The 27,659-nt window shown below is 39.9% G+C and overlaps 1 protein-coding gene across 3 annotated transcripts; it reads right to left on the reverse strand.

The window, feature by feature from the left end:
- Positions 1–3,582: 3,582 nt before the first annotated feature.
- LOC115828600 (periostin) lies at positions 3,583–27,248 on the reverse strand. 3 transcript variants are annotated; one of them, XM_030792644.1, is made up of 25 exons: positions 27,104–27,248; positions 26,031–26,129; positions 21,293–21,357; positions 19,570–19,727; positions 19,174–19,338; positions 18,889–19,035; positions 18,594–18,735; positions 16,787–16,999; positions 16,500–16,634; positions 15,904–16,052; positions 15,144–15,280; positions 14,627–14,757; positions 14,183–14,313; positions 12,496–12,598; positions 12,209–12,276; positions 12,061–12,106; positions 11,874–11,912; positions 7,319–7,551; positions 7,129–7,147; positions 6,947–7,012; positions 6,430–6,510; positions 5,244–5,297; positions 5,007–5,093; positions 4,857–4,898; positions 3,583–4,348 (listed from the first exon to the last, which is right to left on the reverse strand). In XM_030792644.1, the coding sequence occupies exons 1-25, from the start codon at positions 27,220–27,222 to the stop codon at positions 4,299–4,301; spliced, it is 2,679 nt and encodes an 892-aa protein (XP_030648504.1). In that variant the 5' UTR covers positions 27,223–27,248; the 3' UTR covers positions 3,583–4,298. The 3 variants fall into 3 exon arrangements, with proteins under 3 accessions (XP_030648504.1, XP_030648503.1, XP_030648505.1); XM_030792643.1 differs by lacking the exon at positions 6,430–6,510 and having other exon boundaries at positions 7,129–7,551; XM_030792645.1 differs by lacking the exons at positions 3,583–4,348; positions 4,857–4,898; positions 5,007–5,093; ... (2 more) ...; positions 7,129–7,147; positions 11,874–11,912 and adding an exon at positions 7,157–7,219 and having other exon boundaries at positions 6,425–6,451; positions 7,310–7,338; positions 7,444–7,551; positions 12,046–12,106.
- Positions 27,249–27,659: the final 411 nt, after the last annotated feature.

A 27,659-nucleotide genomic window follows, 5' to 3' on the forward strand; every position in this document is an offset into this window, starting at 1 on the left:
GGGTGTCATGCAGTCTGTCTGCTTTAAGCTACTTGCTTAACCTTGTTATTACTGCACATGAGCAAAACGCAAAGAGATCTGTGTTTCTCGTTTTGTACTTCAGTGTAAAACCACTGAATCAACCTGATGTTAATTTCTCACATTAATCAAACTAAATTCTTTGCAATGGGTCATAGTCTCCACAAATAATCCTGGATTTCATTCATTTGCACAAAGCGGAAATACTGTCATTATTTTAAGAACCATGTATAAACTAATCAATCTGTGTGTTTTGACTGCATGTACACGCCACATTTCATTAGAAAGCAAATTTAATTTTGGATGGCAGGATTTAAATGGAATTAGTGAGAATGAGGTATACACCTAAATTCTCTCTCTCTCTCTCTCTCTCTCTCTCTCTCTCTCTCTCTCTCTCTCTCACACACACACACACCTGACTCTCTTCTTTTTGAAAATGCCCTCTGTGAAAGCAGAACAAGAGCAGACTGCTTCCATGCAATCCTGCTAAATGTTCCAGTCTGAAGGAATAGAATTCATGCCCTATAGCAAACCATTCATCACTTCCCTCTCACATACATAATAAAAGGATGTCATGGTAACAGACATGACTTACCTCTTCACATAACACAGTCACACCCACATGGTCGTATCAGTCCCCCGCATCTTGTACCAGTTTGAGGTTTTCTCACAGATATAATCTTTAAACCGTTATGGCTCGAGAGATATATTTTGTAATTGTCTTAATTTGAAGCAGGTTGCCAAAAGAAGGTTTCTGAGCTAAATATGTTCCATGACAATGTTTCAAAGGTTAAACATTTACTGTCGTTATATGCTATTGGTCTTTTTGAGGTACACTCACCACGTGAACAAAGACAAGGCTGTAGAACTGAAAGCTTGCCATAGACTTTGATAGAAATGGATTATCAATGCTTGTCGGGAGAGAGCTGACTAAGTGAGGGGTGAGGCTTTGATATCGCTGTATCTAACGTTACGTGCAGCTGTGGGTGAAGCCGATAACCGAAAAATGAAAAGCAGGACAGCGTAGATTATGGCGAAGTCCATTCACACCACATAAATGTTATTTATTTATTTGTCACGAAATCTATATCGTACTGAGTTCGGATGTCTTTTCAGAGAAGAACTCAACATGAAAGTACAATTGACTAGAAAGAACCCTTCGAATTACTTTTCTTTTTATTGTGAGTTGATTTTTTGGGATTTTTTTAGGTAACCTTACTTGCACACGGCATGGCCATAAGCACTCCGATTTCACAAAAGTTACTTACAATCTACTTCATGTGTTTATTTTGCCCCACTACTCAGCACTCAATTAAATTTCCCCCCAGAAGCCAAAAAGTTTCGAGGAGCCCTGGCAGAGTGCCAGGGTATATGTAACATATATTTCAGTAAAAAAAAAATGTCTTCTACAGCGGCTTGCCACCTTATAACAACAGGTGAGTACAATAATTATCACATAGTTATTACATAGGCCATTAACTAGACACATCCGACATCTGAGTTCTGCTTTTTTCTGAGAGACTCAAAGATATTACACAAAGATTAAACTCAAACTAAAGTTTTTCATTTTGATGGATAAATTTGATTACTGTTAGTGCTGTAACCATAAATGCAGCCCAAAACGCCACTGTGGATCAACTGTGCATGATAAGAGACGGCAGGAATTGCTCACTCCGATGGGACAAAATTTTGGACAGAAGCATGTTCGTTTTTTGACGTATGCGTTTCAATGTTTTTCGTGGCTGAACATTCCAGCAGCCTTTTCTAATAAACGACCCTCAAGCAGAACTAATATCAAGACAATAGGTTTTCAGTTATTTCTCCCCACACGCGGGCCATACGATCTCGGCAGTATTTTCCCAGAGTAACGGCATTCATATTTCATGATTAATGACTTACACATGCTCTGTGAGAAAAGGAGTTAGTTCTGAACACAGGCAAAAGTAGCTTCACTTATTACACTAGCCCTAAATCACCGGCTTGCTGTAGTCTTGTTATCCTTACAGTGGCCCCTTTGAACAAAGGGCTCCCCTACTCATCATTGACTCCAGCTTGATAATGGTTCAAGACAAGTCAACACTTCCAAGTAAACACTTCCAAGTGCATGACTAACCCCAATTTCTAATGGAAATCTGGGTCTAAATTTGAATGACGTGATGGATTGGCTTGTCTTGTAGTCTCTGCTTAAGATAAAACTGCAGCCCCTGGATCCAATTATGGAACAACATTCTAATGCTGTCCAGAGGGATTGTACTACATAACACAATGCAATCACGTTTTCTTTTTTCTTTTTCTTTTACTTTTTCTTTTTTTTTGTCTGTCTTTGCTTTCTTGGATAAGCTTCTGGAGAGAAAAAAATATCCTCCAAGTACTCTCTTTGCATAATTTGAGACTTTTTTTTTTAAACATAATGTACAAGGAGAAGCTATTGTAGCTGAATAAATGAATGATGAATTTGAAGTAGAGTAATTGCACAGACATTGGTATCTGGTCTAAACGATTCACCAGGCCTTCGTGAATACAACTCATACCCACTAAACCAACAGCTATCTGAGGCATTAATATCAAATAATCTTTCTCCTTTGCTCATGTTTTAAAGGTCTGATGAAAAATAGAAATGAGCAGGAAGCAATGAGTGTTGTTGAGAAACGGAATCCAAAACAGAGGTTTCTAAGCAGAGGGTAATGTATGTGTTGCCCTGAATCTGATCCATGTAATTTCCTCAGCTGATCTTTGCTCTCTGTCCTGTCATTTTTCATTCCTCTGTTGTTAAAAGCAGTCAGGAGACTCTTTCTGAGAAAAACAAATTCTGGAGCCATTCAGGGGAGTTTAAAAAGCGATGAATAATTAGCCATCAACCATCAACTCAAGGGAGGAAAATTCTCTTTTTTTATCCTCTAATGGACAGAATCAGCTGTTGAAAAAAAGGTGCTATTCATATCTCCACACTCTTCCACATTGATCCTAAATGCACCTGCATGAAAATGCCCCGAAGGGGTGTCTTTAACACAAGGCAAAGACTCTCTCTCTCTCTCTCTCTCTCTCTCTCTCTCTCTCTCTCACAAATCTCACGCCCTTGGTCCACAGATCCTGCCTGTGCATGCCTCCCTGTGTTTTTTTTATTAGACAGTGAGGTCATTTATCTGCCTTGACAGTTGTGAGTTTATGCATTACTTAGGTCTCTTGTGCACAGAAAATGGAACTGTGGTCAAAAAAACCAAAAATACAAAAAACGACAAAAAAGAAAGACAAAGAGTGTAACTGATTAGCAACTTTTCAGCCACTGAGACACCCTGCATAGAAACTGCTTGCAAAACAAACAGGGAAAAGAAAATCCAAATGCATTTTGTAAACTGGAGAAAACCTGACCTGAAACAAATAGTTTAAATGTACTAGAGCTGGGATGTTTTTATTGGCCAGTGACTAGGGGCTAATATAACTTGACACTATACGAATGAGGATGGTCTGTTGACAGAAAGATCTCCTCCAACTACATAAATATTGCTACAATATTCTGTAATAACACTTGATTGCTTTTTTTTTACGTTCAAATGATGAATTTTATTGAACATTTCCAAAAAGAGGTAATAGGTGCACAAAACTTGCTTTCTCTCAGTCACATATTAAGAGAAGGGCTTTGAGTTTGAACTTACCACGGAGAACATAAAGCACTCTTGGTCATGTGCAAACCGTTAAAGAACCAGAAAATGGAGGGGGAAAAAAAGCTAAACTCTGAAAGAGGAACGAACCAGTTAACATACAAACAAACCGACAAAGTCGAATCAAGTAATTTACAGTGAAGCGGAAATACAGAAATAGGGGAATATTCTCGTTTGTAAAAGACATTCATAGGCATGAATGCAAGCACCAATAAAATGACAGCCATGCATAGAGGGGAGATCTCAGATCAACCCAACCAAGCTGTCTCTTTATACACTGATAAGAAATACAAACAGCATTTAAAATAATAAAAACAACTCTCTCTCTCTTTTTCTCTCGACCTCCTAAAACATCTACCACCATATTTAGACCCCCCTCCCAACAAACGATCTTGACTTATATAAGAGATTTTTTAATGCATTCACACTGCAGTGGTTCTTTTGGAATTGTAAACAACCCATGCAGAGTTCTAACATAAACTTGTTAAGGGATCATTATGTTGATCACACTCTCTCTCCTTTAACATTTTAATTCTTTTAAGCGTGAGACGCGGCATGAGTCCATTAGAAGTTTTGGTTACACTCAGTCTTGAATCCTTTGAGCTTCTAGATTGTGCTGGGTCACTGTGCGTTCTTCGGGCGTCTAACCAGTCTTGTTCTTCTCCTTTTGACTAATGAAGTGACCAGAGATGGACAAAGAGAAAGAGAGATGAGTGTAGGCGATCAACAATCAATTACAGGTTGACAAAGTTCACATTTATACATACATTTATACCTAGGCATTTCCTGGTGTTCTGAAACAGAACACCTTTTCACCTGTACTGATGTGAAACGCGGTGCACGATTCAAATACTTCAAATAAGTATTTCAAATGAGATTGAGTGACTGGATTACATCCCAGTAATCTTACATGTCTACTTTACCTTGCGTCCTTTTAAGTTACTGCAGTTTTCATTTAGTGGTTTGTAGGAAAACTAAACAAACATCTCTTAAATGCCCTCCTGGGTAGTGATTATAAACTACTTTCATCTATCCTTTTATCCTGTTTCCAAGGTGACAAGGTAACAGGAGCCATGTAACAGTATTGGGACAGGGCCTGTTAATTCAGTTACTTCATATGTTTTTTTTGATCCAGGGCAGTTGTAGGGGATGCTTTTGTGAAACTCAAAAGTTGTTTACCTGGGGTCCTCTTCACAGGGGCTTTTCTTACAGACCCTCCTTCTGTAAAGACAAGGTAAAAAAATCAACAAATAAATGAAATTCTTAGCAAAGTGATCATTGCTGCAGAATTTTCGGTTTGGAACAGATTGCGAAATCCTTTCTCTTCACCTTGGATTAATTTGGTGATTCTCTCAGACTCTGCATCAATAAGGTCCGGGTTTCCCTGGAAAGACGTGATCCTCGAGAAATCCGGCCCTGAAGGGCAAAAAAAAAAAACCCAAAACAAAAAAAAAAGACAATGAGTGAGTTGTTCTCGATGTTCTCTGTGCATTTTCAGTTCACATTTGGTTCAGATTTATGGAATATACTTTTGATATACTGTTATGCTTCGGATTCTTTTCGTACCTTCAATAATGTGAGGCTCGGACTTGATCACCTTGGTAACAGTGGTGTATCCACCTTAGAAACGTGTGAACAGAATACAAATGTTATTCCTTTGATTAAAATGACAGAAAGCCACTTCCTGGACAGACAGCTAGTACATCAAGTCACAGAAACAGCTTTCTTTCCATCTCAGTGCTGTTACACAAACTCAGTCATGATAATCAAACACCCACCACTTCTGAAAGATTGTTTAATAGTTAGGCAAGTCTTACTCTGTTTTTTTTCTTCTTTTTTTCTTTTAAAGAAAGAAAAATCAGCTTTCTGTTTAATTTGTCTTGTGTGAAGTCCAGCAAGTGAAAGGTGTTTGTTGCTTATAAGAGAACAGAGAGCAAGGGCCTGATGCCATCAGTCACTAACTCAATACAATTGTACATTTGTTGAAAAATTGAGATCCATATTAAAAAGCCAAACAGTTCCCAACAGTGTCTGACAGTCTGAGGTACTTCATTGTCCAGCTGTTGCTGTTCTTGCATATGAACTGGCATATAAACAATACTGGACAGGATGCAATGCTATAAAAAAATGTTATGGATATGAGAGAGTTATATGTGTCATAAGTTGGCAAGATACATTTTGGCAGATGCATTCCTCTCTTACTTAAACACAGCCAAGCGCTTCACAAATTCCAGCCAAAAAAAGAAAAAAAAAACATCTTGCAAGGAATGTTTAGATTTAAACAGGCATCTTTTCAACTGCCTCTATGTCATCAGGAGTGAATCTGCCTTATTATATTGATTATCTCATGCTTATGACATTTCCTCTGAAGTGCAGTTAATATCATCTAATTTTACTCTGATTTAATCATTTCTGGTCTTAAAAACAAGTCAGTGAAATAAAGTGACTTGAAAACAATGCTGTTTTATACAGATGATATTAAATGCACTGGAATCCATTTTGAAGCCTGAGTATTAGCCTAAAATTTAATCCCAAATTGGTGAATATTTGTACATACTGAAAATTTGAAAAGTAATCCCAGAGGCTAGATATTCAGTCTTCAAAGTGTTAAAATTCCTAATAGTGAATTCCAGTAAGTATTTGGTTGGGAGCTAGGTGTGAGGAGAAAGTTGAGTTTTGTTGCTCTAAGGAGCAGTTTCTCTGTACATGCCGCATTTCCGATTGATTTAGGATTGACTCCTCCTGGACTAACCTCCCTCTATGATTTGTTTGATCTCCTCCTCCTGGAGAATGTGAACCTCACTTTCCAGAAACTTCTTACCATTGGTTACCTCTATAACATAATATGGCTTAACATGGCATAAAAGTCAAAGTCACTGGAACCCCCAAAACATTGAAATTTACACAGATTACTAAAACAGATCTATTGCATACAGAACTCTGATTAACAGAATAATTTTGGGGGGAAAAAACAGCCTTTGGAAAAATTGCGTAATCCACTCTCCTTATCTCTTGACTATTCTCAATTTTGTTTCTTAGAGAGGTTTCTCAAAATTGTCCATTAAACTAACTATGTCTTTCTATCCTTGAACTAAATAACATGTTGTTTCACATTCAAGATCTTCATTCCAAAGAACTTAACCTTGCTGGTGTGGAGATGCTATAATTACACCAGTAAAAATGTAATAATACCAAACAACTTGTGTAGAAGCATAACTCTTCACAGACTGTTGCAACAATGTGTTTGCTGCTCTTTGAGGATCACTAACCTTCTCCCAAAATCTTCTTTATTTCTCCATCAGTGTCCAGTTCTCCATCAGATGAACCACTGTGGGCTGAGGGTGGTTCAAATAAACAGATTCATTTTCACATTTGATCTCACCGTTTTAAATGAAAAATGCCATTGAATAGATTTTGGCTATGGTTTTAGTTACAAGTCTAAAAGACTTACTTTCAATAACTCTGGTCACCTTTGTGACAGACGGCTTGCCTTCGATAACCCTGGTAACTTTGGTGACGGAGGGTTTCCCTTCAACCACCACCTTAGTGACACTGGGCTCAGATTCAGTAACTCTGGTGAGCTTAGTAATAGATGTTTGAGGGTCTACAACAGTCTGCTCTCCTTCAATTACCCTGGTGACTTTTGTAATCTTAGGCTCGCCTTCGATGACCATCTTTGTGACCGTGGGTTCACTTTCGGTGACTCTGGTGACCTTTGTAACCGATGGTTCACCCTCAACGACCCCTGTGGTGAAAACAGGCTCACCTTCAATGACCCTGGTGAATTTGGTGATTCTGGGTTCTCCCTCAATAACAGTCCTTGTGATGGTAGGTTCGCCTTCAATGATCCTGGTGATTTTTGTAATTTCTGGGACTTGAGAAAATAAAGATGATTAAAAAACTAAAGGTTAGACACAGGATTTCTGTCAGTGCGAAAAAATTGCTACAAAATCCTATGCCAAAGGTACAAATTATGTTTTTTTGGTGTTGTAGGTGTTGTTTTTGAAACACTCAACATCTTAATAGGGTCCTTCACTAATGTACTGTTCCAAAGAACTGTGGCTTAAGAGTTTCCTTTATCTCATTAGGATTATTATGAATTGCAGATGTGCTTTATTTCTTTTTCTTTAAAATTAATGCTAACATCATTTTTATTCAAAGTAGATGTGACACTGGCTTGAATATTGTGAAATGTGTTCTGAGGCGATCCTTCCCAACTCTACCATATGTAATTAAAAAAAAAAAAAAAAGAAGTGAAAAACCAACTTGAAAGATGAGAATTGGCAGTGAAAGAACTATTGGTTGCTCAAGTCACTGGCTAAGTGAAATGAACTGGTAATGAATTCCAGGCAGTTGTTTCTTGGCCAGCATACCAGCTGAGATCATGCATAATGTCTTTTCCTAAAACAGTAAAGAGCTGATTTCAGGGCAAACTGCCAAGCCAATGAGGATCTCACAGGCCATTGCAAAGGTGCTGTGGCACGAGGAGGGGGGGGGGGGGGGGTGTAGGGGATGTGGGGGGTGGGGGTAACTTTTGGAATACCAATCCACCGAGCTCTGCTTCAGTGGACTGCTACCCTGTCATGGGTTGGATTTGTATCAGAGCTGAAAAGTTGGCGTGGTTTATAGGACAGCGGTGCAGCTTCAGGCCAAAAATAATTGTAATGCTATGTGTAAATTTAAAACAGAATACCAACTATTCCAAATAGTTCAAAGGGCTGCATATTTCTTGAAACATTTGAATTTCCAAAGCTATGTGACTTAAAAGATTTTTCTAAGTCATCTCAAGGAACAAATGGCATTTGAATGTCCGTCATGACGAGATTTTTTTTTTCTTGGAAAAATCAGCTTAACATTTGTAAAATTGTTTGTCCAAGCTTACAATGTTACACGCGACTTTGTTTTTGTTCTTGACAGGGGTTTCAAGATCTGAAACACTGCTTAATGGCCAGTACATCCAATTAGAAGATTTAAATATTAGAGATACACCAGGCATACACCTTCAACTTAACAGATTCAACTCAAACTTTTTTAAAATGTTTTTGAAAGGATATTAAAGAGTCACATCAGGCCTACTTGAATCTGAATATGTTGAATCTCTTCCGCTGCTACTTTAATTAAGTGCTCTTCTACCATAGATAGAACCACAAATATACTCTTGATTTATGGGTATATTTACAAATCACTGGCGTTCTATTTAAACATGTGAAAGTAGACTACTCATCCGCTTATCACTGTATATATTTACACTGAACTGGTACAAAATCAATCCACTTAAGCATATTTTAAATTAATCTCAAACTACTTAAAGTTTACTTTTGAGGACCTCAAAATATCTGTGTATGAAAAAACTATCTGCGACACTAGAAAGTATGTCAAAAGATTACCATATGCAAGCTTAAGCATGTGGTTAACAGCATCCCTGCAGTCTTAGCATTCCTGCAGTTTCCTCAAGAACACATCAGCAAAGAGAGGTTAAGCTCAGATATGAAAATGACTGCCCTCCAGTCAGTGGGCTGCTTCCTTTACCGCAGTGCGAACCAGTAACCACGATTACATGACGCACGGAAACCAACGGCAAATGACCGGAGTTTTACGTAAACTGTTCTCGAAGTTTAATTAATGAAGGAAATCAAAGGTCAAACAACTGTTTAAGTAAACCTTTGTCCAAATTTACTTCATGCAAGGAAATCAAAGGAAAACAGTTCTTTTTTTTAAAGTAAACTATTCCTTGTCTTTACAACTACAACTACAAAGCTTGTTCCTAAGTGTATTTCTCACAGGCATATGAGAAGTAAATATAAAGTATACAAATAATTGTTAATAATCTGAGGCACATTTCCTAACTAAATCTAAGCTAATATAATTTTTCAATAAGTATAATCACATGAAGGTGGATAAGATGCCAAAGGAGCTGTTTAGTCATTAACTGAACAAAGAAAGGTGAGTAAGCTCAGTGGCATTCAGATTAGGTCTTGGAATTCGGATCAAAAGGGTGGATTTGCACAAATATTTAGTGATCAGTGAATAAAACGTCTGTAAAACATGTCTGGATATTTTCTACAGACCAGACGAATTTCTCTTGAGTAATATAAAGGATGTCTTACTAATTTACCTTTCCACCGTACTTCTGCCAAGTTTTATATATTGCTGAAAAAATAAGCATTGGCATTGGTACTATATCTGGAACCTGAAACATTTATCACACATAGCTTTGTAGTGGTATAAATTCTGCTATAAATTCTCACCAGGTGGGCCTAATGCCTTAATCAGGGGCATGGTTTCTCTTTTTCCCCATTATTTTTCTACTTACATATTGTGGCAGTGCAGAGATTTATCTGCCCAGTGCAAACTGTGCCAAACGCATGGGCCGACACTGTCCAAAGAAATCGGGAATTTCGCCAGCTAATGGAGGAACCTCTGTTAAGTCGGGGGGGTTTTTTGTTTGTTTGTTTGTTTGTTTTTTACCTCGGAGTTTTATGTCATGGTAATGATCCATCATCAGAAATACAGAGCCAAATTCTAAGTGTTCTCAGGATTGAAAGTGTTAAGGAGTGGAAGAAGAAATCACTGTACAAATAAACCCATAAGCATAAGATTAAGATCTCCGTGATCGCACGCACACACACACACACACTGTGAGCAGTGAATTTGACCTCTGCGTTTAACCCATCTTTACACACCAGTGGTGAGCACACACAACAACTAGGCGCAGGAGCAGTGGCCAGCAAACTTGCACCCGGGGAGCATGTTGGTGGTTAAGTGCCTTGACCAAGCCTGCTTGTCTTAAGGCAAACCTCTTGTTCCAACCTGGCACACTGGACCTAATTTAAAAGGTGTTTAAATGCATACATTTGCATTTGAACCTAAGCAAAGGTTTTAAGAAAAATTCATGCCGGATTTGCAACAATTTCTGTAGAGCTCGAATCTCATTCTACCAACTGTATTATGTTGATGAATCACAGTTACTCCTAAATGGGGCGTATGCTTGCAATTTCCAGATAATTTTTGTCAGATTTCATCAGATCTCATATTCCCAGAGTTCCAGGATTTAACATCTCTAAATGTCAGAGGATGATGGTGTTTTTGTCAAATGCCAAAGAGCAAAAAAGGCGATGAAAAAAAAAGGATCAACAGAAAATTATTTTCCTAAACCAAGTGAAGATCACATGAACAGAGGTACAGCTTAAAAGAAAAAATTCAGTGGCTTGAGCACCAGCGGTCACCTGTGTACTGTCTTATGGGCTCTTTGCAAAATGCCATTCATTAAGTTTCATGATTAAAATCATTTTCTGATGGATAACTATATTTACACAATTAATCAAGATTTCACATGCATGACTTAGCCTAAGATTTGTAGTTGACAGACAGATAATTTGCTCCTTAGGTTACTTCTGCAATAGGTGCTATTACCATAGTACAAGTTGGATGTCATAAGTCAAGTTAAGTTTACGTGACCAAAGGTTGACCTCTACTGACTCGATGGCTAGCAGCACTTTCTAGATGTCTGACAAACTGATGAGATGTAGATTCATCTCCCTGTACTACAGGCTAATACTGTTCAAATTTACCAGATAAACTCCGTTTGAAAAACGATATAGAATTGGCTAGGTTTCTCAAAAAAAAAAAATGCATGTTATACCAAGCCTTGAACAAATAACATTGAAAACTGAACTGAAATAAACTTAGGACTTGAGTTAATCCTCACAATCATGTATTTACTGTGTATTGAACATGTAACCTATTTTATTTATACTTGAATTGCCTTCAATAAATGATAAAAATGTAATCTGACCTGTCAATATTTACAAACAGGTGAATGCCTCTGAATACCCTTATTTAAGACATAAATTGAATATGCTTTGCGGAAATGATAAACATGGCCAAATATCTTTTGTCTTTGAGCAATTAGCTTGTGTCTTGGGCTGAGAGGACTCCAGAAACTGAGCTTAATGAGGCAGTGTAAAACTTGTTTTGAGTAAATACTTGTTGGACAAAAAGCTCAGTATTTCTTTCTTTGCATCGTGTAGACTATTTGGAAACACAGTTAATGGGACAAACCTGAAGCCTCAGAATAAGAGCCAAGGTAAATTATTTATAACTGAGGACTTGCTCGATCCACCTCAACATTATACACAATTATACCCCCTGAGAATATAACAAAATTAATAATGAAACTGTGCACTGTATTCTTACCCGTTTCAACAATATGAGTGGTTGTAGTAATAGTCCTCTCTGGAAATGCAAAACATAAGCAATTAATACAGATATTGTACGAAATGGCAAAATGCCTTTATGATAAATTGAACATTTTGGGTTTTCCCTTAACACATTTGACATGTTTATTAATATCTTGGTGGTATTAAACTTATCAGTAACTTACTGATAAAGGTAAGGGGTATCTCATGGTAGGTGAATCCAGACACAAACTAGAGAGTGAAAAAAAAAGACAAAATAAAAGTGGGAAGTACATTTGGTATTAGTGGATGATGTTGCCTGGACTGTCATGCGTCACTAGGATGCAGCCGTACCTTAATCTGAATGTACCTGATGAGTTTCCTCAACAGAATCAGCAGGTCCTCCTGTCCTACGGGCAGGTCTGTGAATCAGAGGAACAAAAAAAAAAATTAACAACAACCCTGAGCCAGGCCCTCAGACTTTCAGGCTTAAAGGCTTGTTTTCTTTCTCTTTATAAAATGCTATGGATTAATACAATACCTGTAGACAGATAAATGAAGATGCTGCAGTTATTATAGAAGAGGCTGATCATTCAGAATGAAATTTTTCGTTATTACATAATTATTCAAATATTATTCACCTGCAGGGTATAGCAGCGTCTTAACTACGTGGACCACACCATTGGAAGCCATAAGGTCACTGTCTGGAACGTCAACTGAATTGACGAGGATAGAGTTGTTTGCCTGGGGAGAGAAATAGGTGAAGATCACTGTGATTATATTTACAGTTGACATGACTGTCATCATGAGGTAACTGTAACCACAATAATGGTGATGTTACCCTAAAGAACCATCAAGAAAATAAGGCAGAGCCTTAAAAGAGAACCGGTGCCCCAAGTTCTTTGAAGTTCTCTGAAGTTTTTTATTTGAAGTTTAAACCAATAAAAACAGAGGAAGCAGTAAACACTTAATTGACAGTTAGTACACTTTTCTTAACTGCAGTCCCTCAAGACCATACATACATTTAATTATGAGAGGGATTATTGTCTTTAAAAAAATGAACTTTTGGTCATTATGACAATTCATTTTTTTCTACATTTTTTTAAATTTAATGGTGGAATAAAAGGGGGGAAGAAGTATAATGCTGATTAAAAAAATGCAAAAGATTAAAATTTAGGAAAAAACTGAGAGGAAAAATTAGAAAAAAATTACCATTTCTTAAATAAGGAATGTCAAGGAAGCCTAATAAAGATGCAGTTTTCAGACAAGATTAGGCTGGCTAATTCTTAGCAAACAAGACCCAAAAATTTCCATATTCTGAACAGTACTATAATGTGTTGTCTTTTTATTCATGGTGTGGATAAACATATTCAGTGAGTTCCAAATTCTGAAATTTTAGACTTCTTTATCTCTCTGTACAATCAGCCTTGCTTTCCAGGAACAACCAAGAAAGTTCCAGAAAGTTGCCAAAAAAAACAAAGGCCATTGTTCAGTGACCTTGTCGAGAAACAAAGAAGGGAGGTGGAGCAGATCTGAACAGCTGAAATGTGGGAGGTTGGAGTGATGACAGTTAATTGAGAAAACAGATTTCTATCATTCTGGCCTCACTCAGCAGACGCTGCCTTGTGGATAATAACATTAAGCAAGAGAAATTATGCAGTGATCTAAATAGGAAAGTGGCGAATGATAAGGCACTTAACCCAGAAAGGAAGAACCCAAAATCTCATCAGGCAGTAGGTCATGGAAAGGAACAGCAACAAAGTTGAGATATCTGCTCTTCAGCACAACAGGTTGATAATGGCCATACTGTCAGCACTATCTAATCTACCCTAATTCCCTCTTGTTATTGGGAAGGAAGACGAATTTCATCCAACAATTCTCAAGACGGACCCCTGTAGGAAACTTGAACATACTCTGAATGCATTGTCAGAGCCTCCTTAGCCCTTACAAATTCAACAGGATATTGTTTTTGGCTCAGGTTATAAAGTCAGTCTTTCTTTAACGCAAACTTAACCAAATAGACAAGTGAATTATTCCTCATCCTTTACGATGCGAATCGTTCTGAACATTAACGTTGTAGTTGGAGGGGATAATTACTCAAAGCGCTTTTTAAATGTAATTGCTCTTACAAAGTGGTGCCACATCAAAGGCCGTAGCCATGTTTACAGATAGGCCCTCCAATTTAATGTCTCTGTGGCCCTTGGAAACCAGAGTACTTCAAACGCAGCGGACAATTACCTATACCCATGTTTAGGCTTATCTTTTCCGGTCTCCCAATGCATACCCAGCCACGCTTAGGCTTACAGATCGGTGTGTACTCATACTCACAGACAGCACTTGGAGATTGTTGCCTTGAATGGACTTGAGAAGGTTGGTGACTCCGCCCTCCAGACCACCATTGATGAAGACACCGCTGCTGAAGTGGTACAGCAGGATGGTTCTGAGAACATTTATGTTGCCTAGACAACAAAAAAGCGATTAAGCACTTACACACTTACAACCTGTTGCACATGTTGTACTTATTATTTACCTATTTATCTATCTATGTGTCTATATACACACACACACACACACACACACACACACAAACACAGACTAGGAAAACCCTCCTGTGGTCCTTAGACATGTTATTGGTTTAGTTTACGCTGGGTCTTATTCTAGATGTTGGTGAAGTTGACTGTGAATAACAATACTTTATATTTGTGAACGTTTGAAAAAAGAAAAACAGAGGAATGTTTATTGGTGGGGAAAAAAGGTAAGACAGAGTCTCACTAGTAAGAAGGGAAATGTCCTGCTCTGTTAAGCCTTCAAACGCATCATCAGTCGGTGCAAACAGGGTATAAGATCCCTCCTGTTTGAGCAGCTCTGTCAAACCAGCCGTCTCCATTAGGGACAGGAAGATTCTGGAACAATTCAGCTAGTCAATACATAACCTGGAAGCCTACAGTAAATCATTTGTAACTTCAAAGTTAAACATTTTCGAAGCATAGATTAAAAAATGATAGAATAGTGCACTATTAAATATGTATTTGGTTTTCTGAGGAGAAACAAAGGCTTACCAAAAGGGCATTATAAAGTACACATACACATCCACACACCCACACACACACACACACACACACACACACACACACATAGGAAAGAAGGCCCATGACAGGAGGACCCATGAAAATTAGAGGCATGATTAATGATTTACATAGTCAATGCATGTGGCCAGTTATTGGATATGTGTCATTTACTCCATCACTTTAATTAATCATTTAAAACGGGCTAATTATTCACTACATACTTGAAGCGTCCGTCTTCGACCAGAAGCTGGTAAATGGAAGCTTCCGTTGGTTTTATCAGAGATCTCATCAGATGAAGGGCACCATTACTTCCCTCTTTGCTTCCTCTGACCATACAGGCGTTTTCAATACACACAGCCTACAATACACAGACCCATCGGTGAGATTCAGTTCATCAAGACTGTATCTCTGCACTGTAACTGAAGCCAAGAGACGTGGGTGTAATGCTATGCCAAGGGGGGAAAAAAGAAATCAATATTTTGAGCCAATACGGAGAGGACCCAAGGGGGGTTATGGAGCAATCAAGAAAGGCAAAGATTTTTTTTGAAATAATGAATTTTGTTTATGCAAGTGAGCAGAGGAGAACGATTAAAGCAATAAAGTAATTATCCATAACTGCCAAGCACTGAGCCATTTAAATGCAGCTGTTTGCACATACGAAATCAGCAATTATTATCGTTCACACTTCATAAGCTCGTTTTCAGAGCTCGACTGCAAAGCGCTCTGTCTCTCTCTCTGTCTCTCTCTCTCTCTCTCCTCAATTCCGTTCAGCACACTTTATTTGCATGACTATAATATTGCCAAAACAGATCATTTTTATGATAATACATGTTAATAGCAAACTAACAGCGACCCCCCCCCCGCCCCCCCCGTTCCATCTGTCTGCCTCTCTCTCTTTCTCTCTGCCACCCTTTGCCTCTGTATCTCCTTTAACCTTCTTTTTGCAGACACATACAAAAGCACATGAGGCTCACCACTCACAGTGCGATAGATGAATACTCTAAGAAGTTTCCCCCCGAGGGTTTCCAAGAGCTGTCCATTATAGAGCTCACTGAGGGTGACTTTCAGTTTCAGAATGTGGTTTTCCAGAATGATCTTCAGGAGACGCTGGTCCATCGACATAACTTCAGCTGTAGAGATAACGAAAAATTGAGTCGACACAGACTCAAGAAATTTAGCCAAGCTTATATTTTTTTTAACAGCTGGACTCCCACAGGTACCCACGGTATTACCCTTCTGAAGGTCATTTTGTGGTTTAGATTTCCACAATTCTCAGAAGGATTAGCAAAAAACCCAACATAAGAAGCTCATAAAGTGAGTGATGTTCTATAGTTGGTTCTGTTTTGGCACTCTAACAAGCAACCCCGTAAAAAAATGGGGGATAAATGGTTAGAAAAAAAAATGGTAACACTGATCAAAGTCACTTTTTTTGTTCATTCTTTTTGTTATGTAAAAGGTCATTAAGCTTAACGGGGAATTTGGGAACTGTGCACACTGTTTGGTGTATACCTACCGAAATCCAGCTCGGGTTGTAATGGAAACACATTATTTTAATCAAGGCTGGTTGTTAAACTCACAAGTGAAAGCTCCGTTGAGAGGAGCCAGGATTGTGTACTCCGTCTCTGGCTTCATGGCAGCAGACAAGCCTAACTCAGAAACCATGTCGCTGAAGGTGCTCTGAGATTCTCCAACAAGCTCTGTCACCAGCTTAGCTTCACGAGAATTAACCAAACACAGGGGAAAAGCCTCAAAATTCATGAAACATTCAGTGTAAGTGGAATTCAGATGACATATTTCCCATTGCAGAGAAAGCTTGAAAGTCATGTTGCTGGAACTATGGGCGGAGCAGCCAATCAGAACTCACCGGAATCCGGCATGAGCACCTGGTCAATGAGGTGAATGACACCATTGGTCGTCACAATGTCTTTCTTCAGCACCATCTTGATTCCGTTCACCGTCAGGCTCTCGCCGTCACAACCAATCTCGATGTTGCTTCCCTCCAGCGTCTCATACACTGAGCCAGCCATGATGGCCTCAGAGCACTGAGTTGAGCTGAGGAGGTGGTACTTTAGCAGAGCTGGTTTACAGAGAGCAGAGAAAGACAAACAGTGAGGAATCAGCAAATATAGGACAAGAAGGTTGAAAGAAATAGTAGATGACTCATTCCGCAAAAAAAAACACACACACACACACACACACAATATATATACTTTTACTTTAGACAAACAAATCCAGTCCAGGCCGGGGTGAGTCCACACACTGACACTGGGAATATTGACCGTGAGAGAGGCTAAAGTAATTGGGCACTGATGCAATTCTGCGGAGGAGCTGCCCTGTCTTTCCTGTGCTGACTGGATCTGGAGGGGATGTGAACTGTCTCTGATTGCTAAAGCACTTGTTATCTTTTTCCCAGAAACACTGTGGGAAACACCTGCAAACTGTCAGCTGCTGTGGTTTTGGTGTGTCTGTATGTGTGTGCGTGTGTGCGTGCGTGTGTGTGTGTGTGTGTGTGTTTGTGTGTGTTTGTGTGTGTGGGAGGGAGGGGGGGCAGTAATTCCATATATTTCTCCTTACTCAGAAACCTCTGTGAATCCTTAGGATGCTTGTATACAGCAGAAGTGATGATAAATCAATGGGTGGTCATATGAGGCAGGACCACACTAGAGTTACACTAATCAGACAACCTGTCTGGTCTTGAATCCGTGAGGAAGACTTAGCCACTGACCCAGGGTACTGCTGCCTTAAGGGCTGTAGAACATGCTGGTTTTGGAAAGGTTCTTAGTGTCTGAGCCATTTGATCTCTTTCTTTTTCAACAATTAAATCAGCCGCATTGCCTCTTTACTGCGGTTCTTAGTTGGCTAAGGGTCCATAGCTTGTAAATTGGATAGGAGTGTTTTCTGTTAAAGCTTAATCCCACTCTAAGTACACGGTTCCATTTTGATTGGGTCTCCAAAGTGATCAAAACCAAAACAATGATCAAGATATCAAACTTTGTAACATGTTTTATTATTGGTGACACGTTCTAATGACTTAACAATTCAAGGTCACATTAGCCATCTTGATTCTATAAAACCGGTGGATAGATGTTTCAGGTTTTAAACATGTGATCGCAGGGTTTACATATGATCACAGTCATTAGAAGAGCTGGAAGTCAAGATTGATTTTGTAGACGAGATGAATTGTGTTGCATTACTTATAATGTTCAGACTCACAGAATTAATCAAGTGATCTGCCAAGATCTGATGTAGCATTATTCAACATCTAAGCATTTCCTTCCAGAAACAGTGAGTGGGTTGAGCCAGTCTTGACTTTGGAACTATATGTGAGTGTGGTTAGAGTTTGATATTTGCCTACTGTCTGAGAATCCAACGCAGGCAGTTCACCTCACACCAGCAATGCCACAGATCTAAGCTGACTGGACTGACGGAGAATTAGCCGTCTGGTTTCAAACCACTCTCCCTTTTGTGCCTTTTTTTTTCTTGAGTTTCAGTGTTTGTTTTTCACATACTTCAGTGATGATCTTGAAACTTGTAGTCTAGTTTTGTACCGTGGATTGACTTCACTGATTACCTTATTTAGATCTCAGAGTTCGCTAAGTATGCAGACCCATCTGTGTGATGGAGTGTAGGGAGGGTTTCGTGTTGTACTGATTTAAAGGATGTTAGATTACCTTGGAGGACGGTCTTATCGCTCATGATTCGCTCTAGGACAACCCTGTCCAGTTTCTCGAAGGCCTCGTTGGTCGGAGCAAAAAGCGTGTAGTGCCCTGGCTCGCCTAGTTTATCCAGTAACCCTGATGCCACTGCGGCTGCCTGTGTGAATCCATGAAACCAAGCTGTGTCATTTGTATAAATGACCAATCAATGTTCAAACACATCTTCACTTTAACATTTTACTAGTTTTCATTACTTTATATTTCACTAGTTTAGTACCTCTAATGATAATAGCAATGACATGTTACGTACACTCAGTGAGGTGAGGTCTCCATTAGTCTCAATCACATCCTTGATGCTGCTCTTTACAGGAGAGATGACCCGATCGATGACATGAACAACTCCGTTAGTGGCCAACTGGTTAGCGTGAATAATCCTGGCACAATTCACAGTAACCACCTACAAATCACAACATCAGTATTCAGAGAACAAAAAAAAACAACAATTCATTAATTAACGAGTTTGTTTGTTCACTTTTTAATCTGGCTAAAAGTGGTGTGTGTACATGTCTTAGTGTAAAACATGCAGAATACATACTCCGTTTGAATAATGGTTGATGTATAAGCCCAGTTTATTTTGCATGGATTCCAACGTCATGTCGTTCTTCAGGTCCTTGGTCAAGAACCGTTTCTTGGTCATGTGATAGTGGAGAGCATCGTACAGCTCAGTGCTTGCACTGTTCTCTAACACACGCCGCATTCCCTGTATCGGACACAAGACCATCAGAACTAATTCTGAGAAATTACAATGTGCTACATATAACATCCAGTCTGTTAGAAGTATACATACATGTTGCAGAATATTACGTGTAATTTGTAGTGTTCTGACATTTACAAATGACTGTATGATTTTCAGTCATTTGCTAAAATGTGTTATGAAATGATGGTTTAAACGGTCATTTCACATGAGGTCGAGATTTTCTGTATCACGCACAGGGTCGACAAGGTTCCACGCGTCATCGGACGGTGCGAACATCGTGTAGGAGCCAGAGCCTTCAAGCGCCTCGCGGATCTTGGAAATGTCAGAGTAATCCTGTGTAGTTTTGGCATTCACTATACCCAGAGTGCCATACACGGTGTCGATGGGGGCCACTAGGGATCAAATGAGATGACACCCAAAAAGTCACGCAAAAACACTGACTAGTGACAAATACTGCTTCTTTTCATTCATATGCACGTTCATATGGTGCAGAGTTCTCAATTTTTTTTTCCCGCCAGAATTATTTCCAAATTATTTTCCTTAATTGCCAACTTTAGATTTTAACCAAATGAACATAATTTGACACTGGCATTTCCATCACAGTCTCACAACCCCACTGCAGTCTGGCCACAAACCCCTGGTTGAAAACTTCTGAAACAGAGCACTAGTTGAGGGTTTGATAATTGGCTGATGAGCTGAGTCAGGTGTCATAGAGCAGGGAGAGATTGTGAAGATGTATGAGTCCCCAGGAGTAGAAGTGGGAAACCCCTGATATAGATATAGACCCCTGATATAGGGCTGAATATCACCAGATACTGAACCCTAGTTGAGGGTTTGATAATTGCCTGTGTAGTGCATCACAGTGAAAATCACCTTTTCTCTGTCTACAGTTGAGCATCCAGACATTCACTACACTCCAGTTAAGATAAATGTCAGCATAATTCTCTGATATTGACTGCTGGATGTCTCCAGGCTCTAGTTTCCCATTTCTATGTAAGAGTATATTTTAGTAAGGCTTTGGGTTTTAGGTGTAAGAGAAAATAACAAATGGCTTTGGTTTGACATCAGGTCAGTATGGATACAGTGGATTCAAATAGCTCTCTCCTTTTGACATAAAAAATTAAAGTGCGAACGATAGCGGGAGGACAGGAGAGGGGTCGGTGTAGACCTCTCGTTTCGCCCTCTACAACCAATTACCCACTGACCCTACACTTTACCTAACGGGCCAATCAGATCACTTGCCTAAATACCAGTGTTAATAACATAATAAGGGTCTCAAACATTATTAAATTTGTATAATATTACAAATAAAGGAGGCAGAAGTTCCAAGTGATATACCCACTGTCCACATACAGTGTTAAGATTTTTTTATGGAGATCTCTCCATTCTGTATGCTGTTTATAAAGGTAACAAGTAATGTTGGTAATACCAATGACAAAAACTCTATGTAAACATGACCAGAGAATGAACCCAGACCCTGTTTTCATTAAGTCTACCTCATAAAGAGCCCAGTAATGAGAGCTTAAGGCTTTGCTCCCAGCGCAACTAACAAGAAACACATGAAAAATAAAACCCATTTGAAGACTTCTACAGTAGTATTAAAAAGGTAAAATCAGGCAGGCCACAGTAATTTTCCATTCATTTATATCTGATATGCTGTAAAAGGTCAGTTCTTAGCTCTTTTGTTTTCAAAATCCAGGCCCAGGGACCCACTAGGCAGGAACTTTTCGCTCTGACGGATCACCAGCACACCTGAAACTACTTTTGTTTATTAACATGGCCTTAATTAATTAAAAGATCCTCAGCACAGGGTTTCGTGGAACATGTTCGGTCTGGTCATGCCTTGTGACTTTTGCAAACACTGTACTGTTAGGATAGACACCACCAAATGACATTATGACTCAGATTTGTCTGTCGTTGATATTATGTTTGTCAAAGCTCATTATCCAACACTTACCTGCAGGGCAACCGCGCATCCCATCCAGCTTCATATAACCTGGACAGCACTCATATAAAACAACCCTGAAAGAACAAAGCGTGTTAATAATTACACACATAAAAGAGAAACAAATTAGATGTTCAAGTTCAAAGATGCATCTGATTAAGTCCTTATGACATATTAGTTTGAGTCGAAGGAGGAAAAAAAATGATTGAAGAGCAACAGAAATGTGGGATGATGTAAAAGTCACATTTGAAATTAATTTCGTTTTTTCAGAACTCTGATCATCTTGAAATAGTTACTGGGCTCGTTATTCAAATCGCGCCTCCATGTTTGAAAAAGTCAACACAGATGTACCCTGAGGGATATGAATAGTTGTACTTATCTCAGCTGAGCTGTGTTTGTAAACCATCAAGCGTATTTATAAATCTAAAAAGGCTACACTGGATGTTGAGAAATGAACCAAAGAGCTGCATAAATATTTTAGAGTGTCGATTAATTTTTTGTTACACTGTCTGCTTAAGTATGTTTCAACAGTATTAAAACATTTTTTTTTACCTAAATAATTATCCCACCTTTTGCAAACTATTTCTAAAAAATTGTTTTGTCTCTTTTGGGTGTTAGACTTCATAAGTCAAAATGCTAAGAGAAAGACATTTTAAAGGGTAAATTCACAGTGCTCAGTTCTCTAAAAATGTTTAGAGATTGTGTGAATGACTCAACATCAGCAATATCAGAAATATCATTTTAAATAAATAATTGCATAAATACACAATTTCCATCAAATATGATGAAATAATGTTCGGTGCATCAACATAGTGAACATGGGGGGGGGGGGGGGGGGGGGGGGGGGGTGAACTTAAATAGAGGTAAAAAGTAAGTTTAACCCTCACTTCTCTAACAAACAAAGAGAACAATGGAAAGACACATCACAAAGTCCCTTATCTTCACCCTTGCTCTTACTGCAAACCCAGGAAACAGTGCATCTGAGTGAATGCTCCAGCACAGACAGGGCATGGAAGCACAGAGTAATTCTACATTTCTGCAGTGTTTAACCTTGTCTGTCTCTCGTCCAAGAGAAGCAAACACTGAAGAGGTTTCTGTGAGCGGGCAAGCCTCATCGGACTGTCTGTCTCCCCAACATTTCTCAGAGAGCCTTCAAATACTGAACAAAAAAAAATCTTGGGGAGGCTGGTAAAGGGGGTGACAGCGCTGAATTTTAAGACTTTTTTTTTTTTTTCAAACCGAGAACGCGCCGTTCCACCAGGCATGCGATCACAGGCCCCCTGGGCTCTTCCGACAACATAATGAAGGACGTTTAACATCAACTGGCGATTCGTCGTTTTTTTGGCTCCACTTGAGTGAGAATGTTCTCCAGACAGGCACATATGTTGGCAATATGCCTCGTATATATAAACAATATCACACATGCACACGTTCACGCATGGACAGAAACCCGTACATATATTTTCAGATGCCCGCACTCAACGGACGGTCCAAAGGCATGTGGACGCGGTCTCGTGTACATGTATATGCAAACGAGGTTTTGTTGTTTCCCACCAGTTCATTGATTCATAAAAGCAGTTTTTGGTTTGACAGTAATTTCAACCAGTTGCCCAGTGTTTTAAATGACATCTGACTGAATGATTAAGACAAATGCAATGTGATACTCTGGGGGAGGTATTTCACAAAGCAGGATTTTTCAGTGAACCGAGAAACTCAAGCCAAAAGGCAAAACCACCATCTAATAGGAGAGAAGCTAAGGGCCACTCCTATTAGATCACAACAAGAATAACTTTCAATGGCCTTGTCCTGTCACAAAACATGCTTTTATGCTTTGTCTTGACTGTACATGCACATGAGTACAATTTCACCACACAAATTCACACAGGTTCTCAAAATCCTTATAACAACATAGAACTTGTCACAAAACTAAGACAAGTCCTCTAAAAAGAGATTTTGTGTAGCAGCTTGATCTTGACTGACAGGACTTGGGCAAAGGGGTTTTCACTAACGTTTCATAAGGTGATGTGAGGCGGTACGATACTTCACACTTGAATTAAGATGAGGAAGAGTGACACCATCGCAAACTACATTTCCAGTCTTTAGAATGAACAAAACAGAGGTCTTTCCCAAAACCCTGCCAGTGAAGTATTTCATGCGGAAATATGGAATATTATAGTACTTGACAGCTGTCCACAGATGCTGTGCTCCTAATCCCACCTTGACTAATGCTTTTATCTGAGGCAAGACTTAGTAAACGTTCCTCAGTCACTGACAATTTAGTTCTGCAAATTGTCAAATTACATCAACAGGCACCTGGGGTGAAGAAAAAAAAGCCCTCCTACCACTTTTCCACCTCACTTACACAGCTCATCTCTCTCTCTCTCTCTCTCTCTTTCTCTCTTTCTCTGCCCCATCCCTCTCACTCTCCCTCTCTCTCTTTCTCTGTTCTGCTCTCTCTCTCTCACCGTTTCTCTCTCTTCACAACAGAAGCCAGACAGCAGACATCACAGCTGTGCAGATTTCCTCCAGCCCCCTTCTCTGAACAATGTCTCAGTGTCACAGAGGAGAGGAAAGTTAGCCAGCACGACCCCTGAGAACTGCCGCTCTGACTCAACCTTTCCTTTCCTGCCCACTGGAGACAAAAGGCCTGGAGATCTCCAGCACGAGCCAGAGACCACAGGCCACGCTGGTGGTGAGAAGCAGCAGGGGACCGACCCAGCCGTGGAACTGGACAAGCATTCGAGCGCAATCTATGCCATCCATGTTTGGTTTTTACCCTCACGAAGGCCAAAAATCTCCTTATGCTCATACATACATTCACCCAAATGGTCCCGCATGTTTGGACAATGTAAAAGGGGGTGGGGGGGTGAGGGGTGAGGCAGACACATGGATGGCATACTTCCATGGCTTTTGGAAGAGAGTCAACTCTGCCTATTTACACTGGGAAGGGGCATGGGACTGGGTTGGGGGGATGGGGGTTGGAGGGTAAGTGTTTCAGGCCCAGGTTCTTTAAACAAGTCCCAATGTAGGGCTGGCCAGTGTAAAGGTAGGGGTGGGTAAGTCTTCAGGGCTATGACTGAATGCCTCTCAGTCCATTAACTCTAAGACACACAACGAATGTGTGGGCTGTGGGTATGAGGTAACCGTAGAAACCTCAGCAAATGTCCAGATAGCGTCTGACGGGCTTAAACGTTTCCCAGCCTTCCTCCCCACACACAGCCTGACACATCCTGACAGAGAGATAGCCAGAGAACTCAAGGTGTTTTTGTAGTTGCATAATGTTCAGAGACTTCACGAGCACTGCCGTCGGCACAGTAGTACAGTACAGTATGACTGTAATGCTGAAAGCTAAGGAAACCGGATCTATATATAGGCTCAGGCGTTTGTATTCGAACATACTGTGGATAGATGCCTACAGCCGTGTTATTCCAGACTTTCTTCGACCTGCTGAACGAAAAGACGGGCAGTCTAAGATTACAAATGTGTATTGTTGGAGTTGGATAGTGGAGCCTGTCTTTGAACATGCTCCTACACGACACAGCATGTACATGCAACAGGAGAGAGAGAGAGAGAGAGAGAGAGAGAGAGAGAGCGAAAAGAAGAATGGTACTAAAGAGCTGCCCCAGAAAAAAAAAAAAAAAAAGTGATAAAAACTTTAAGCTGTGATAAGTTTGGACAGGGGGAGGGTCCCTTGTTTGAGCAGCAGCCAATGTGAACCAAGCAGGAGCCATGAAAAGCATCTGAATTCGGAGGAAACAATTCCTCCCTCACCTTCTTCACCGCACGGCCCCTGCGGATGGGTTGGAAATGGTTGCGAAATTGATTCCAGTCTTAATCTTTCTAATTGTCGGTCACAGAGCAGCACAAAATTCACTGCTGTTCATTGACAATATCCACACATTCAGTAAAAGCAGCTGAGTTTGACAAAGTTTTATGAGTGATCACTGTGAAATAAAGACATAAAAAGGGAATAAGGAAAAGGAGAACTGAACAACTGGTCAAGAAAGAAAGAGAGAAAGAAAGAAAGATAAAGGAAAATGCCATTTGAGGGGCATTTCTTCTAGTCCTTATTGTTGAGCCTACTTCTTTTTATGGTGAAGGGAGGTTACTGGAGCCCCTACCAGTCCCAACTCATCCAGTCTCCTAATAACCAGCTATGACACACCCCCTCCCAACCCACCCAAATCTACGACTTGTCAAAAACCTTCTGGCATATCACAGGCTAGTACCCAACAGCATGACATTATCGTCACCATGTAAGTTGGCACATGAAATAAATCAACGCAGCATTGAAGAGAATTCCACAGATGGAGCCAGACTAGAGGGCAATAAACATGTCAAACCGTAGTCGTTTCCAAAAGAGCGGTAATTTAGTGCGCTAAAAAAAAACAAGCACAGCGGTGATATTGCGTGCTGACGTATGTCATCGCTCAGCGCCGGGAGCTGGTCGATCACCCTAAGGGTCTCGCATAACCGTGCAAACCTGGCTTGTTTCTGTTCACCCCGTCGAACTCGCTCGGGGTCGAGACACCTCGACAGGGCTGAGCAAGACTTGGGACGAACCTGCGAGACGCACGAAAGTCGTTTCATTGTTTCTCCATGTCCGTCATCAGTTAAGGCCTAACCTCTGACCTGCAGCCTCTGCTTGCACGCAATGGTAAAACAGTTGTTCTTCAGCTCCACACCAAACGCAAGCGAGCGTCGCAGAGACGACTGAGGGGAAGAAAAAAAAAAAAAAAACAGGACTTACGCTTTCTTCCCACAGATGGAGCCCTTATACCAGTTCCTGCATGTGCTGAAGTACTTCTTCTTGGTCCCCATAACCTGCTGAAGTGCACACACATTGGGCCTGTGCCAAAGGGAGGGGTCAGGGGAAGAAAAAAAAAAGAGAGAGAGAGAGAGAGAGAAAGAGAGAGAGAGAGAGAGAGAGAGAAATTAGTTCTGCAGGGAATGGTAGAATTTCACTGATTGCTTACATTGTGGTTAAATGACAGCAGCATCATTCAGTAAGAGGAGTAATTATCAGGATGAATCTCAGACAAGTTTGGTTCAAATATGCATCTGAACTTCTATAGCTAAACTGCTTTTCCTCCGCATACACGACTCCCTTTATGTGTCTGAGTCCTGGCTGAAAAAAAGTACAAATTGTGAGTGAACTTACAGTACCAAAATTTGACTCATGGCACTTTTACTTAGCCAGTCCATTGAAATTTCATGTCAAAGGCACAGACACAAGGCAAGACTGTTAAAGACTGCTGAGAAAGGGATGTTTCAGTGGTATGTTTCAGTCGTTTAATCATGTGTTTGACTTCTTTTTTTTTTAATTGTTTCACCAACTAATACAGTGAAACATGGCTCAATATGTTTCTTCTTTTTTTATCCATTTTCACAAATTACTTTTCTAACTACATTCACATTAGTGAGAAATTTTACTGAAACAATTATGACAGATTTGGGTTTTTTTTTTTTTAAATGATTCATAAATGAATGGAATAAATGAAAACGTTATTAATAGAAGTGAGGTCTTATCTCTTAAAGTGATACAGGGGTGTGACCCTTTATTAATTTCTCAATTTCATGATCTTCTCATGCATCAATTAGAAAATATTCAGTGTGGGTTACATGCAATGAATGCAAAATAATAATGATAATAATAATAATACGTCAGAACATGCTCTCTCACTTTCTAAAGAGGTCTAATTATCTACATCATTTGAATTAATTGCATTTTGTGCCTTTAAGACATTATGATTGATCCAGTTTTGTGTGTGTGTGTGTGTGTGAGAGAAAGAGAGACAGAACTTTGCCAGGATGTTCCCTTACCCCTCTTTCTTTGCCCTGATGCGACTGTGGGTCACAATCTTGTCATAAGCTGAGGAATCAGCGAGGTCCAGGGAGGAGAGAGTGACCAAGGTCAAACTGATCACAAACAGGAGCTTCATCTTGACTTGCCCTGTTGATGAAAAACCCCACACAAAAAAACACAGGAGAGAGACTGGGAGAGCCCTCCAGTGCTGGGAGCTTTTATACCGCCCCCTCCCCTCTCACTTTCTCTCCCTGATACACATACACACTCTCAAACACAAACATAGATGGATCAGGATCAGTACTATAGACAGAGAGAGAGAGAGAGAGAGAGAGAGAAAGGGAGAGAGAGGGAGAGAGAGAGAGAGAGAGGGAGAGAGAGAGAGGGAGGGGAAGGGGGTGAGGGAAAACGAACCTGCTTTTTTTTATGTCACCACCCCTTCCTTGAGGACCCTGAACTCCTTGTCCGATTATCAGCCCAGCAGGAAGAGCCAAACTGCTCCTCAGGATCCACAGATATGATTTTAAGGACACTGACATACTTTTTTTTTTTTTTTTTTTCTTTTTTGGTGAC

The sequence above is a fragment of the Chanos chanos genome, chromosome 15, assembly GCF_902362185.1.
Source record: "Chanos chanos chromosome 15, fChaCha1.1, whole genome shotgun sequence".
Lineage (NCBI taxonomy): Eukaryota > Metazoa > Chordata > Actinopteri > Gonorynchiformes > Chanidae > Chanos > Chanos chanos.

What these genes read in the sequence shown, in the direction of transcription:
- LOC115828600 (XM_030792643.1), bottom strand. Translation starts at nt 27,222, where the DNA reads ATGAAGCTCCTGTTTGTGATCAGTTTGACCTTGGTCACTCTCTCCTCC. An exon ending in GATGCGCGGTTGCCCTGCAG is followed by an intron (nt 19,728 to 21,292) that starts GTAAGTGTTGGA and finishes TTTGATCCCTAG; the next exon opens with TGGCCCCCATCGACACCGTG. An exon ending in AAAGAAGATTTTGGGAGAAG is followed by an intron (nt 5,298 to 6,946) that starts GTTAGTGATCCT and finishes CACGTTTCTAAG; the next exon opens with GTGGATACACCACTGTTACC.